Below are 13,990 nucleotides of genomic sequence, written 5' to 3'. Positions count from 1 at the left end.
GGTCACACAGGCTAAGCAGACACACATGGGCGAGGGAGTCCAAACTGCGCAGCACAGCTGTACTCAGACATGAATATTAACTCCTCTCTGGCAGCGGAGGTGCAGAAGCCAGGGCCTGCTTGGATTCCCTATGGCTACAGCTCTCTTTGACTGTAGCACAAATATATACGAGGCAGCCCCTGGGGCTACCCTAACTAGTGGTGCAGATTTTGGGCTGTGGCTCCAGACTGCAAACCTGACTGTGGTGCAGGCACATACGCATGCTATGCTGACATGCACACACACAAACTGTGGTGGTGCTGACAAACTCTTGACCCTTCTCTGTTCTCCAGCATGAAGGCAAGGAGCTGTAGCATTGAGCTTGGCTGCGGGCATGCAGAGCCTGTGCCCTTGTGTGCGCTGCTTCCCTGCTGAGAGCAGGGCAAGCCCCTTCACCCTGGCTGGTGGCCAGCCACAGAGTGGAAGGGAGAGGGTAGTGCAATCAAATCTTCATGAGTTTTCCTGTGAAGGTTTCCTAGTACCTGAGCTGGCCCAAACACCTCACAGAGAGGTGAGATGTTCTTCCTGCATCTGAATGAAAGCTGTGGGCTTTGTCCCCCAGCCCAGCAGTGGCTGGGCACTCCTTCCAGCTCCCAACACTCACACAGGTACTCCTATACACAAGGACAAATCTTTTATTTACAGAGCAGCAGTACAGCAAATACAAACGTTGTCCCAAGAGAAGGAAGCTTCCCTCCTTCAGGGCACAGCAGCAGCGGGCAGGACACACCACCCTGACAAAGGGTACCACATCCCGCATGGGGAAGGCCTTGCCCCCCCAGAAGGTGAGCATGCACCTCCAGTGTCCTGCAGGAAAAGCCCCAAAAAATCAGGCTGAAGGACAGCCTGTGCTTCGCCTTCTGCCCTGCCCCAACTCAAAGCAGGAAGGTGGGCTTGTCAGGGCAAAGATGGGTCTTGAGCACTGGAGCTATTGCACTGGCAAGGGAAGACGGCATTCTAGATCTCTGGCTCACTTGGAAGACAAGAACCTGATGGCTGCTGCTAGCAGCAGAGCTTGGAGAGGCCTGAGACCAAGCATGGGGGTAAAGCACTTTCTGGGGCTCTGCTGTGGGGTGTTCAGAGGCTGGGCCCATCCCAACACTGGAGCTCAACTGCTCCCAGCAAACCTCAGAGCTGCTCCCTAGGTGGTGTGTACATGTCCCATCCTGAAGTCCTGCCCACAGGTGAGACCAGACTCCTGCTGCTGCCAGAAGGCACAGGAGCCACCTTCACAAGGGCTGGGTTGCTTTTAACACTATTGGGCTACAGATGGACTTCAGAAACTCATCAGCCTTTACAGTTTAAACTCACAGTGGTGCCTCAGCCTTGTTCAAGCCTAATGTTCCTGGGCCATGGCCCAAGCTTTGCTCCCCTGCTCCTGGCTGGCTGGACAAAGGAGGCTCAAACAGCACAGATGAACTCACCCCTGCCCTCATGCAAGCTGCCTGCCCTAATAGCCCACCCTTCTACCTCCACAGAAGGGAGGTGGCAGCCAGCATGGTGGGGCTCAGGAGTACTGCAGTGATGTAAGGGATATCTCTGGGTGAGCAATGGGGGCTGCAGGGCTGGCCAGCCTCCCTGAGGCTCCTGGCAGTCCCAGCAGGAACAAGGCATAAGGTGCAAGGTCCTGCCCACCACCTCACGTGTACTCTGTCTTCCGGATGTAACTAGAGGGCACATAGCCCTGCTTTCCATGTGCCTCAGCCAGCCACCACTCCTGATTGCCTGTGATGTCCTCAAACTGCAGGATCCTGAGTCTCTGGTTAGCTGACACACTCAGCTCGTTGGTGTTTCGGCCTTTGAAAGTGTAGAGAGCATAGTAGACCTGTCAGACAGAGGGAAAGCATTAGCTGGATGGTCATACCACACAGCCTTTCTGTTACATTGCATAGGAGATGTAGGCTTTTGTTCCTCTCCCCAAACACTGACAACCACAAGCTACCACGGTCTCTGCCAGAACTGTTCCCACCTGCCCAGCCCATTTGTACCCTAATTCTCTGCACCTCAGCTGCTGGGAGAAAATGTCTCATCCTCCACATCAGCCCTTTAGAATAAAGCAGCTTCCACCTCCCACCTCTCCCTGCTCACTGCCAGGGAGGAGGATGACAGCCCCTGCTGAAGCGAGAGGTCACCCCCAGCCTCCCCAGGCGGGCTGGGGTGTTGAGGGCTCACCTGGTTGCCCTCTGACTCGCTGCTCTCCAGCCCAGAGTCTCTGTCCTCCACAGGGGGCACAGGCCTGAGATGGGCTTTGGTCAGGTGCCCATTGCGAGAGTGGGTGCTGTAGCCTGGCTCAGGGCGGCTGTAGCGGTGCTGGGACATCACTGGAGCAGCCTCCAGTGGGGCTGTTCTCTCAGCAGAGCCAAGCTGTGATGATGAGGGGGAGTCCACCTCTGAGGAAGGCTGTGGGGACTGGTATGGGTCTGCTGGGGAGGGCAAGTCCTGCAGGGGTTTCTGAGTGAAGGTGACGGCCTCCCCGCTGGGGCTGAAGGTCAGTGTAGTGTTGCTTTGGGGAGAGGAGCTGCTGTGTTCTGACTCATTGGAAGAGTGGCTGCCCACAGAGACATCCGACTGGCTGCGGCGTGGGTTGTAGGGTTTCAGAAAGGAGCTGTACACAAAGCCCTTGGTCACTGCAGAGAGGAAGAGGAAGTGAGCTTACACTGAGGTGCAGAGGGACCAGAGGAGGGGACTCACAACATGGGCAGGGAGTAGCCACATACCCCCGTTGTCTATGAGCCAGCGATTCTGGCTGCCCATGGGGTCCTTCTTCTTGATGACACCCACGATGTCTCCTTCCAGCAATGAGACATCCAGGTCTTGGGCAGCATTGAAATTGCGGTCTGCCTGGAAGAGACTGTCTGGAGGATAGCGGGCCAAGAGGGCAGCTCGGATGTCATCTGACTGCAGGAGGTAGCTGGGCTGCAGAGGAACAAGGCAGGTGTGACTTGTTGTCCTGGACTCTGCAAGCTCTGATACAGGGCAGAGGGAACTCACCAAGCCAATAAGGGGCTGCCGCCGGGCAGACTGCCGCTCCATGCTTTTCCTTTCAAAAGGCTTTTTGGGAGCTGCCTGAGTCTCTGGGAAGAAGGTGAAGGCCTGGAGCTGCTGGAGGACTCGACTGTGCTCATCCTGGAAGATGGCAATGAGGTTCCCTTCCCTGCTGGACACCTTCAGTAACTGGAACCACAGCAGGGTTGGGGGTCAGAGCTTACAAAGCACTCAGAGCTGACATTGTAGCAGCAGCTTCCCCTGAAATGGGATGGGTCCCAGAGAGGCTCAGGGACAAGCTGTGTGCAGAGACTAGTGCTGCACTGTGCCCAGAGCACTGTCTGTGCTCCAGGAACCCACCGACAAGAGGGGTCTGAGCTCCTCCAGGGCCAGGCGCACAAAGTCGCAGTGTGCCTCGGCATAGCCCCTCACGCAGCTGGCAAACAGCTCCTTGGCGAAGCGCAGGAACTGGGGCAGCTCATCCAGCAGCTGGGCATTGAGGGCCTCGTAGTTGTTACGGGCAGACTGCAGCTCCTCCAGCGTTCGCTTGTCCTTCAGCTTCTCTGCTCTCTCCGTGCAGTTGTGGAAATCAAGGAGCTTATCAAAACGCTTCTGCACCAGCTTGTGGGGCCCCGCAAACATGCTCAGCAGCTGGTTCAGAGGCAAGCTCACCAGCCGCTCCGTCCGCTCTTTCTGGTGGGCAGAGATGCAGACAGCATGTGAGATGAGTGCTCTCTCACTGTGTGGTGAACACCAGCAGCTCACCCTCCAGCACAAAACCTTTTCAGCACAGCGTAGGATCTGTCTTCCCAATGGCATCCACCAAAGCTCCAGAGGTCCCTTCCAATAGGAATTACTCTATAATCTTACATAAATGTGCCAGTATGGGCAACGCTACAGGAAGTACCTGAACCACTCACACAGAGATCTGCAACATTGGAGGGAGGGCTGAAAAAATGTGTATCTAACAGGCATGCTCAATACACATCATAAACACGCAGGCATCAAAGCTTGCAGGAAGGGAGCCAGACAGGAGCGCTCACACCTCTAGCATGCTGTGTTACCCTCCCTGCAGCCTCCCAGGGAGGTCCGCAGAGGGGTGCCCCCAGCACATGAGAGCACAGCCTCACTCACGAATTTGGAGAAGAGCTGGTCGCTGATGAGCCGATTCACTTTCTGAAACTGGTCCAAGTCCCCACTGCTCTTCTCCATGCACAAGTCCCACATGCTCACTGCTGCCAGTGCCTTCATGCAAGCTGACTCCTGCAGCAGGGACACACAGTCAGCAAATCCATGCTTGCTGTCCAGAAGAGGTCTCCCAGGGAAGCCCAGACCCTCAGAGACCACCATGTCTGGCAGGGCTGAGGGCAGGAACACTGGCCAGGGGCACTGCAGGTACACACCATGCAGGCAGGAGAGGCAGTGCACTACAAGCCCCACAGGTTAGGCATCATCCCCAGACTGACTCACCCGGACGTGCTGCAGGTAGAGGGAAAGGTCCCGGATGAAGGACTTGATCAGTCTCTCCTGCATCCGGAAATTTTTCTCTGTCTCTTCAAAGGCTTCATCCTTCAGCTGTGAGAGAAAGCATCTCAAGGGAGGCAATGCAGGACTCCTGCACATCCCAGAGTGCGAGATGTGGGACCTCTTGCCCACAAGCTGGACAGCAGATGGGTGGCTGAGACCCTAAGCTCATTCTGGCTTGCTGGCCTGGATCAGAGCTGCTCATTGGGGAAGGGGCGTGGGGGGACAGCAGATGCTACTGCAGAAACACTACAGGGTGTGAGCGCACCTTGCAGCTGATACATGTTACCTGGGGCGCAAAGCCTGTGAGATGCTTGAGGTGGCTGCTCACACGGTTGGATTTCTTGATAATAGAGTGGAAGTTGAGCTTGGAGATCTTCTCCATGAGGCTATCCTCATCGCCTTTTCGGTACTTTAGAACTGAAGAGATTGATGTAGAAATCAGAATCCTTGTCAGCACAACATCACCAACAATGGCCTTGCTGGCTTTCCCCTTCCCTACCTAAGCCTCTGCAGTCCCAAATACTCCCATAGAATCAGAGAATGGTTTGGGTTGGATGTGACCTTAAAGCTCATCTAATTCCAGCCCCCCTACCATGGGCAGGGACACTTTCTACTAGATGAGACTGCTCAAAGCCCATCCAACCAGGCCTTGAACACTGCCAAAGATGAGGCAGCCACAACTTCTCTGGGCAACATGTGCCAGGGTCTCACCACCCTCATAATGAGGAATTTCTCCATAGTACCTACCCTCTGCCAGTTTAAAGTCGTTAACCCTTGTCTACCACTACATGCCTTTGTAAAATATCGTATTGTTATGTGCCATACATCATCTTGAAATCCAGCACTGTACCACCCATAATCCCCTACTTGGTTCTAGATATACCCTACAATTTGTAGGCCCACCATTCAAACTCTTCCATAGGATTATGAATAGCACTAGCATATGCCGACATAAGAGATGGCATATAATAAGCACTGGAACTATAGAAGTCATTTATATTGCTTCTTTAGCAAATATGAGCAATCATTACAGGCAGCCTATATCATCTCAACTTCAGTAGGGCTATGTGGAAAGAGTAAAGTATACGACTTGTATGAGGCAGGGGCTTCCAAAGAAAAACAGGGAAGGTGGCTGGCAGGTCAAAGGGAATGATTTTCCTCTCTGTTCAGTCCCAGGGGGGCTGTACCTAGGAACCATGTTCAGTTTTGGTGACCCCAAGTCAACAGAGATGTGGGAGAACCAGAGCTCCTGACCCACAGGGAGAGCTCAGGCCCCACAAGCAGAGCTGGGGGAGCCGGGTGGGCTCAGCCTGGTTGGGGAGGAGGCGCAGGGGATCTGCTCACAGCTGGCAGCTGCTTGAAGGTGCTGGGGCCAAACCCCTCTGAGTAGTGCCAGGCAACACACAGAGAGCAGCGGCCACAGATGGCAGCTTGGGAGCTTGAGGGTGAACCTGTGAAGGTGGTGCATCCCTGGCACAGGACAGCAGAAAGGCTGTGAAATCTCCATCCTTGGGGATCAGTGAGAATCAGCTGGAGGGAGCAATGTCTGATCAGAGACAAGAGGGGGGAAAATCCTTCTCCAAGCAGGAGGCTGTAGAGGAGACCCAGAGGGCTCTTGCAGGCAGCACCTCTGTGATTCTGTTCTGTTTATAGGTATACCCTCAAACTTAAATCTCCACATTTCAGTAAGACAGAGACTACCCTAGTTGATTAATTCCCCACCTGTGGTGCTTAAAATTGAGTTTTAAAACTTCAAATGTATATTCTTTTGTCTTATAATTTTTATTTTCATGTAATAGCCACCTAGTCAGCAGCTGCATACATTTCGTATCTCTGTATCACAACAAACAGCTAAAGTTGGATGCATACTGCCTTACTTTAAGTATTATATCTCATGCTCAGATTGCTTAAATGCAGCTCTTCTACTGCCCTTCTGTGAGGGCACAGACCTTGGGAGCAGATTCTCACCGCTATGTCTCAGGAGCTCACAGAAGCCAGTGTCAGTGCACCCATTCCTGTCTCTCCCCAGCACTACCCAGCTGCTTACCCAGGTCCTTCCGGCGCTTGTATTCATTGATGTTAACGTTGATTTCTTTGACAGCAAGGACAGCAGCCGTCAGTGGTGCCTTGTCAGGGTGAGCCTCGGGGGTGGCACTCAGCAGCTCCATCAGCAGCAGCGGGTACCGCATCACCCTTTGCACTGGCTTGATGAGGAAGGAGCCCAGGTTAATGTAGTTTGTGCAGCCCCTGGGAAGTTGAGACAAAGGAGATGCACCAGGTTACAGTCCAGCTCTACCACGCCAATTCTGCTCCCTCAAACCAGTGCCAGCCAGACCCAGAAGACCAATGCCTCTAAATCCACTGTAAGTCATGCCACTCTCATATCCAAGCTCACTGCGCTCCTGAACTCCTGGTGCTCCGAGATCAAGCCCAGGATTCCAGACCGCACTCACAGCAAATGACCCTTCCCAGCCAGGATCCAGTCTATCACCAGAGCCACTGTGAAATCCCACACAAGCACAGCTTCACACTTAGCAGCAAACCACTTGCTTCAGACCACCTGACCATCCAACTGCCCAGATCTGTTCCCCAGCACAGAACAGACTGAATGCGCTCAGAGCTGCAGTCAGTGCAGGGCTTTCCCGGCTCCCTGGGGCTGATGCTAAAACCTGCTTCCTGCTCAAGACCTCCCCATACCTCATCACCTGTGCCCCCTGCCTGTGCAGCCCACTCATTGCCTCTGCTGCAAACATGCCACAGACACCCCATTCCTCCCAGACATGCCTTCACAAGGTACTGTTAGAGCCCCCAAACATGCACCCAGCTGGTGGCAGGAGGTTAGTTACAAGGGAGCAGCCAGGCCAGGCCAGACAGACAAGCAGGGACTAACAGGAAGAGTGCACTTACCACTGACTGTACAGGCTCCTGCCGGCCCATAGAGTGCCAAAAAGCAAAGAAAAGCAACGGGTTAATGGGGCGGCAGGCGTGCAATCCCACAGCCAGTGCCTTCGCCCCATCCCATAATGATGCCACCAGGGCAGTGGGCAGCCATGTCCCCCCAGAGCAGCTGCCAGCATTGCCAGCTCCTGGGGCATAAACCCCCACAAGCTGGACCCCTGGCAGTCACTGAACCAGGCAAAGTGGCTCCTTCTTCATCAGGCACGGTGGGGCACAGCTTGGGGAACAGAAGCCCTCAATCCAGGACATGCCACCTTCTCTGTACGTTGGTGGTCTCTGCTCAGAGTTTAAGTATACCTACAGGTGTCCCAACGTCTGTGCATTGGGGCAGAGAGCCATCTGAACCTGGAGTCTGGTAAACTATGCAGTGACACAGCCAGCCCCCCTCCAATCACCACCTGAACTGTCCAAGCACTGCTGGCAGAGGGGCAGGGATGCTGGAGACAGACCCCCCTACCCCAGGCCTGGTGGCTGCCACAGCCAGAGGCTCCAACCTGAGGCTATCCAGCAGGTCCAGGAGTAGTTTCTGCATCTTCTCATCCTTCTCATAGGTTTCCAGCAGTGCAATGGCCTCATCGTGGTTCTGGCAATACACCCTGTAGACACTTTCCAGCTCTGCACGCTGTGCCAGGAACACTGGCCCTGCAAACAGCAGCAAAGCAGGACTTTAGTGTCTCCTGGTCCCCAGCTGCCTTGAACTGTGCATGACTCATGGTGAGAAGCCCAGCATCCCCCGTTCCTCCACACACACAGCTCAAGAAGACAATCTACTAGAGCACCCAGGATGCCTCCTTATTACCCTCTAGCACATAGAGGTCTTCCAGGGGTAAGAAGTGGGAACACTGGAGCCACACAGAGAACAAAGGCACAGGCTGCCCAAGGCCTGAGTGGCAAAAGAATGCAGCACAAGAGTGAGGAATGGGGCTCACTTCAGGACAAGGGGCCACAGAGGGCCACAGGCACTGTGTTTCTCAGCATAGCCACCTATGGAGAAACACAGACCTCCATGGCTTTGCTGCTGGACCGACAGGGACCAGCAGGGAGGAAGCCCAGCCTCAGTGATCCTTTCCCACCATTTAAACCATTCTGCTCTGCCACTAGCCAAAGCCCATCCCAGCCTACTGAGGAAAGTTAACAGCAGATTACATACCGATGGCATCTGAAGCCTCCAAGGTGGACAACAGCTGCTTGGAGAAGCTAATTACCACGTGGATGTTTCCGAAAAGACCCTCAAAGTCTATGTTCTGCATCTGGGGAATGGGAAGAGAGATGTCCTTGATGGGGCAATATGTCCCAGTCAGACCCAGCAGCTCCCCCACTGCCCTGCAACCCATCACTCCTCAGCAGCCCCCCGATGTGACCTTCTCCCATCACAGTGACTTCCGTACTCACCCCCTTGCCTCCCAGTGCACTGAAATTCACATTCTTTATGTGTCCTATCATGGCGTCCCCTCTTTCCCACTGATTTCATCACTGCCTCTGTTCACCTGTTATTCTCCCTGTTCTCCCACCCACTCTGTCCCCATACCAAGAACCCATCTTTTCTTTCTCCTGACAAAGAACTTAACCTAGAAACCAAATGAAGAGGAACATTTCCTGGCCCAAGAAATGAACCTGTGGTACTTGCTACCAGGTCTCTTGCTCTCAGCAACAGCAAGAGCTCAGCAGGATCCCAAAACATGTGGGCTATTGCTATGAATGCAGGGAGCAGTGAGAACCATCCTGCTCCCCTCAGCATGACTGCATTTCCTCTATGGATTCCCATGCTGCTGCTTGTCTGCCTCTAAGCACAAAGCAGATGCGGTATCTTCACCTCTTCCCACCAGTGCTGCACCGTAGGTTTCCCCCCTGCTCCTACCTGTGCCAGCTGCAGGGGCACCATGATCCTCTCCACGCACATCTCCAGGTCTCTGATATAGTCCCGCTCTGTCTGGAGCAGTTCCTCAATAACCTTGGACCTCTTCTCCAGCATCCTTTGCTCGGGGCTCTCGGTGGCAGCTGAGGATGTTTCCAGGGATGGTGTCTGGGAGGACAGGAGAGTCATCTCTGCAAGACAGACAAGCAAAATCAGCATCTTCCAGCAAAGATAAAGGGACAGGGAACAACTGTACCCCATGCAACCTATGAGGCTACCAAACAGGACTGTTACAGAGAGCAAGACTGTCCATCCAAGGCCCTTTCCAGAGGCCATTCCTGGCACTCCCAGGCCAGGGAGGCAGGGAGCCCTCGTCTGTGTAGTAGTAACGCTGGCAGCAGGCACCAAGCCGCACAAACCTGCTCCAGACTGTCCCCGTGGTGCCAGCCGTGGGCAGACCCCTCTGCTAATCCAGCTCTCGATTCTGCCGCCCCAGGAAGCTCCACGGGGCTGAGCAGACCCGGAGAGAAGCCCCACTCCCCGCTTCTCCCTCCTCCACACCAGGCAATGGCGGCGCCCCCACCCCTCAGGCTGGGAACAGGGTCTCCATTCTCCAGCGCCGGGGCATTTCCATCTGAATGGCCGAGAAAAGCCTCGGGCACCCACAGTGCTGCTGCCGGCGGCAAAGCCTGGAGCTGGATCACCGCCACTGCGCCGCGCAGGCCGGGGCAGCTCAGGGCGAAGGCCGCTTTGGGCGGCTTAGGGGCCCGGCGTGCCGGGTGCACCCCACGGGCGGCCCCGCTGCTGTGGCGGGTTGCCACGGGCCGGGGAGACCCCAGAGCCCCTTCACAACCCAGGGACCTGCTCTGTGCCAGGGGGTCCGTCCCCTCCCAGACACCCTGGCCCGGTGCTGGGGTCTGAGCACCGGCGGCGCGCAGGCAGCTCCCACCCTCCATGTCCCTTTCCTAGCCGGGATCCCTCCTGGTTTTCCGTCCCACCTGCGGCTCCATGGCCGGCCCAGCCCTCTCCAGTTTTCATTGAGTCATTTTATCCCCCTGTGGATTCCTGGGGCCCAGCCACTTTCTACCTGCTTTACAAGCATGTGCCCTCTGGCCGAAACCACAGCAACCGGACGTCCCTTCCCCCCAAACCCAGGAGGGCTCCCCCCCAGTACCGCCGTGGGACACCGCTGTGAGGCAGGCTCTGGTCCAGAAACACATCTCCCCTGTTTTATGGCTGCTTTCTGAACTGGGGCCCATGGGGTCCCTGAGCCCCTTGCAGCACCCCAGCTTGCCGCAGGTACCTGATTTAAGGCCTGATTTGACAAATGCTCCCCCACTCCAGCACCTCCCACACATCCCCGGCTGCTCACTCTCGGTGGGATTTTATCAGAGCCGCAGACATGCCCCAGAGCAGCCATCTGTACAAACATTTCTGCAGGACTGGCAATTAGAGATCTTCACCTCCCTGACCCCTCCAGTTACAGCCCCGAGCAACAGCATCACAGCCTGGGGGGCTCCCAGCAGGGCTTGGGACTTATCCTGGTATCCTGGCACCCACTGTGCACAGCTCCAAGAGATCCCCGTGCTCCCAGCCGCTTCTGCCCAAGTACTGTGCAGGCCCTGCCCGGGATAGGGTATTGCTGCCATGGCCTAAGCATCCTGCCTGCTGCTGGGGTTTTACACACTGAAAGGACCCAGCAAAGGAAAGAAACATGGCTGAGATGAGACATTGACTCAGCTTGTGCCAGCCCTTGCCGTTGCAGAGCAGCAGCGACAGAAATCAGCAGCATCGGCATCAAACAGCAAATTCTCACAGCTACACAGGCTGAGGATGAACTGCTGTGCCCCTTGCAGAGGTAGCAACTTCAAAATCAGACCTCAACCCACCCACTAAACACAGTAAGTGGGAAAGCCAGTTGAAACCCTGCTCAGAAGATGCCCTCCGTGTGGGAGGGAAGACAGCTGTCTAAGAAGGTGTCTCTGCTGCCCTGCCTTGAAATCAAGCCTGGGGAGAGCCAAAAGGGCTCCATGGTGGAGGATATAGTGTCACAAAATTACATTTTGCATTTAGCAAGCAATTACTGGAAAGAGCAGGCTTCACTGATTCCTACTGGCAAGCATCCTTGAAACTACCCCCATCAAAGCCAATCTACATAAAGGAAAAGGCTGTCTTGGCTCCTCACCAGGTAAGTCCCCAGTGACGAACTTTTATCAACTCAGCTGCAGCAGAAGTCCGTGAGGAGCACCTGGGAACTGGGTTTAACATCTGCTGTTTGTATTTCCACTGTAAAGCATCAGATCAGGCCCTGCCATGCATGGTCCTCCACAAACACCCAACCTGGATATCCTGCCTGAGACATCACTTGAAGCCTGAACAGGACACAAGACAGAAGAATGCACAGGAGGGACAAAGAAACACCAAGACAATACAGTCACGAGGCCTCTGCAGTTCAGAGTCAAGAAAGTGACAACAAATGATTTATTTTAAAGGATATATGTTTTTAAGGAATGGCATTTGTTTTGCAAGAGAGCAAGCTCCAATAGGAAGGTAACCTGGAAGGAGCTGGAAGGTATTAATCTGCAACACAAACAGTGTGTGAAACCCAGAGGAAGTGGGTGGGTGGGTGAGCTGATACTGCATGGGGTGGCCTGATAAGTATCTTGAAAATGAAGACCAGCCAGAACAACAACCAGAAATTACCCACGCAGCAGCATTTGGGAAGACAAATGGAAAACATTACATTTGCATTGATCAAATAATAGGATTTTGCATTTACCCCCAGGCAAAATGCCACCAACTTAAACTCATACAGGACATCTCTATACCACCAAACAACCCCACTGTACTTCCAGCTTTAGCCATAGTTAAACTGCAGCCACACAATGTGTCTGGCTCCTGCTCACCAAAACAAAGCTGGGGATGCCCTGTGCCGCTGGCAAACACAGCAGCTCCCTATGCTCTGCCAAGCAAACCCCAAGCAAGTAAATCTAGGTCAGGTCCTTTCAGAGTGCCCTGCGGCGAGATTCACACTTGTGAGATTGCCAGCTCCCTGACACCCTTCCTCTGCAAGTCTCAAATCACTGCCTGTGGGAGAGAAATTAAACCTGACCCTGCACAGGTTTTAAGCCCAGAGCAGTCATCAGCTCAGCTTGCTGACTTATCATGATGTTCTACCCACTTACACCGTATCACTATCTGCATTATCTTTAAAACTCATACAAATTCATTCTCCTCTGGCCTTCTTGCTCTTTCTGAATATTCCAAGATTCGTTTAAAAACAAGGCTAGGCTGCAGCCAAGTCTCTTGCTGTTTATCACTAGTCCAGCATTCTCCTTCAATGAGTTCAAAAGTTGTCCTGCTCCATTCTAAACCATTCACAAAATTAAAATTCAGAATTTCTTTTTAATATTTGGCTCTTCTATCTGACCAACATGTACAATACTTAGGATTTGTTTCTGATGCTCTAAAACCTCTCACTTTTTGTATTTCATACCCTCTCTGTTGATTGACATCAAGTTATTTTTCTCCTGTTTGTCACACATTCCTGTCTAACAGCAGCTTTCCCTAAATGAGGCTTATAAAACATTTAACTAAGCCCACCCATTTCACAGCTGTGGGGTTTGGTCACCTAGTAATTTTTCTTAAAAACGTTTTATTTCACTGATTTTCTATTTAAATGTTACCTTTCAAACTGAGTCATCATGACCTTCAACTCTGAAGGCACAAATGCACACAACACAGCTGGACCAGTCTCCATTAGCCTGCAGGAATCAGACTGGTGATTTCTAATGAAGCCACCAAATTCCAATCCAGTGACAAATTCGTGTTTACCCATGACACAGATGCTAAAGGGGCATTCAGAAATGCATTTCCAAAACCAATGTTCTCAATCATGACTTTCATAGACTCGAATTTTGTTCTCTTGTAGGCTGTGTGAGCTCTGCAATCTGCCTCTCTGAATTAAAACTTCTAACATTATTTCCTCTATCCCCTTTGGTGAACTGGTGGGGAGTCCTTGGCTCTCTGGATTGGTTTAATGGTCTGTGGCAGTCTCCCAGGAGCACCTACTCTTGAGTTTTGCTAGTTCACCTGTTGACACATGGGAAACCCAAAACCAACTCGTAACCCGGCCCGTGGCAGTGAGATGCCAAGCTGGAGCACACTCCCACTGCTGCCCTTGCCTTGGAGGCTGTGATTTACTCTCGCAATCGCACGGCTCATGCTGCTCATCTCAGATATGCCACTGTCACCGACTTTCTTCCAATTAATGAAAACATCTAATTCTTATTACCCAACCGCCTAGTGGGAGCACACACACAGTTACAGGTTTTATCCCTGCCCCACTCTGGAAGTAAAGTTGACCCATGAAGACCCGATCCAACGAGATGTGTCCATCATGCACAGACTGGGGGGCTCACCCAAACAGCTGCATAGTCCCCCAACTCCTCCTTGTTGGGGCTCACCTTCCAGCATCTCCCGTGCCATAGCACAACCTTGCAGGGTGCCCAGGCTGCTAACGCCATCTGAAGAGGGATGTGCAGCCCATCAGCACTGAGGAGAACCCCTCGAACCAGCTTGGTAAGCAGGAATGTCCAACCGGAGCTGCATCCACCCAAGAGACAA

The 13,990-nt window shown here is 53.5% G+C and overlaps 1 protein-coding gene across 6 annotated transcripts in view; it reads right to left on the bottom strand.

The window, feature by feature from the left end:
• Nucleotides 1-656: 656 nt before the first annotated feature.
• The window catches only part of DNMBP (dynamin binding protein), a 34,698-nt gene continuing 21,364 nt past the window's right edge, over nt 657-13,990 (bottom strand). For 2 of the 6 annotated variants that reach the window (XM_061372400.1, XM_061372402.1), the window contains 13 exons: nt 9,368-9,555; nt 8,660-8,759; nt 8,004-8,151; nt 7,459-7,476; nt 6,599-6,798; nt 4,838-4,968; nt 4,495-4,599; nt 4,159-4,287; nt 3,385-3,717; nt 3,031-3,213; nt 2,757-2,955; nt 2,212-2,666; nt 657-1,864 (listed from right to left, as the gene is read on the bottom strand). In XM_061372400.1, coding sequence (XP_061228384.1) covers nt 1,679-1,864; nt 2,212-2,666; nt 2,757-2,955; nt 3,031-3,213; nt 3,385-3,717; nt 4,159-4,287; nt 4,495-4,599; nt 4,838-4,968; nt 6,599-6,798; nt 7,459-7,476; nt 8,004-8,151; nt 8,660-8,759; nt 9,368-9,555 — 2,375 coding nt within the window. In that variant the 3' untranslated portion in view covers nt 657-1,678. Of the gene's footprint in view, nt 1,865-2,211; nt 2,667-2,756; nt 3,214-3,384; nt 3,718-4,158; nt 4,288-4,494; nt 4,600-4,837; nt 4,969-6,598; nt 6,799-7,458; nt 7,477-8,003; nt 8,152-8,659; nt 8,760-9,367; nt 9,556-13,990 lie in introns of all 6 variants that reach the window. The other 4 variants (XM_061372397.1, XM_061372398.1, XM_061372401.1 and 1 more) reach the window with 3 other exon arrangements.

Source organism: Neopsephotus bourkii, unplaced genomic scaffold (assembly GCF_033783945.1).
Source record: "Neopsephotus bourkii isolate Nb327-2 ecotype Australia unplaced genomic scaffold, CSIRO-AGI_Nbou_v1 NB_1615, whole genome shotgun sequence".
NCBI lineage: Eukaryota > Metazoa > Chordata > Aves > Psittaciformes > Psittacidae > Neopsephotus > Neopsephotus bourkii.
This window is presented reverse-complemented; position numbering and strand designations above follow the sequence as displayed.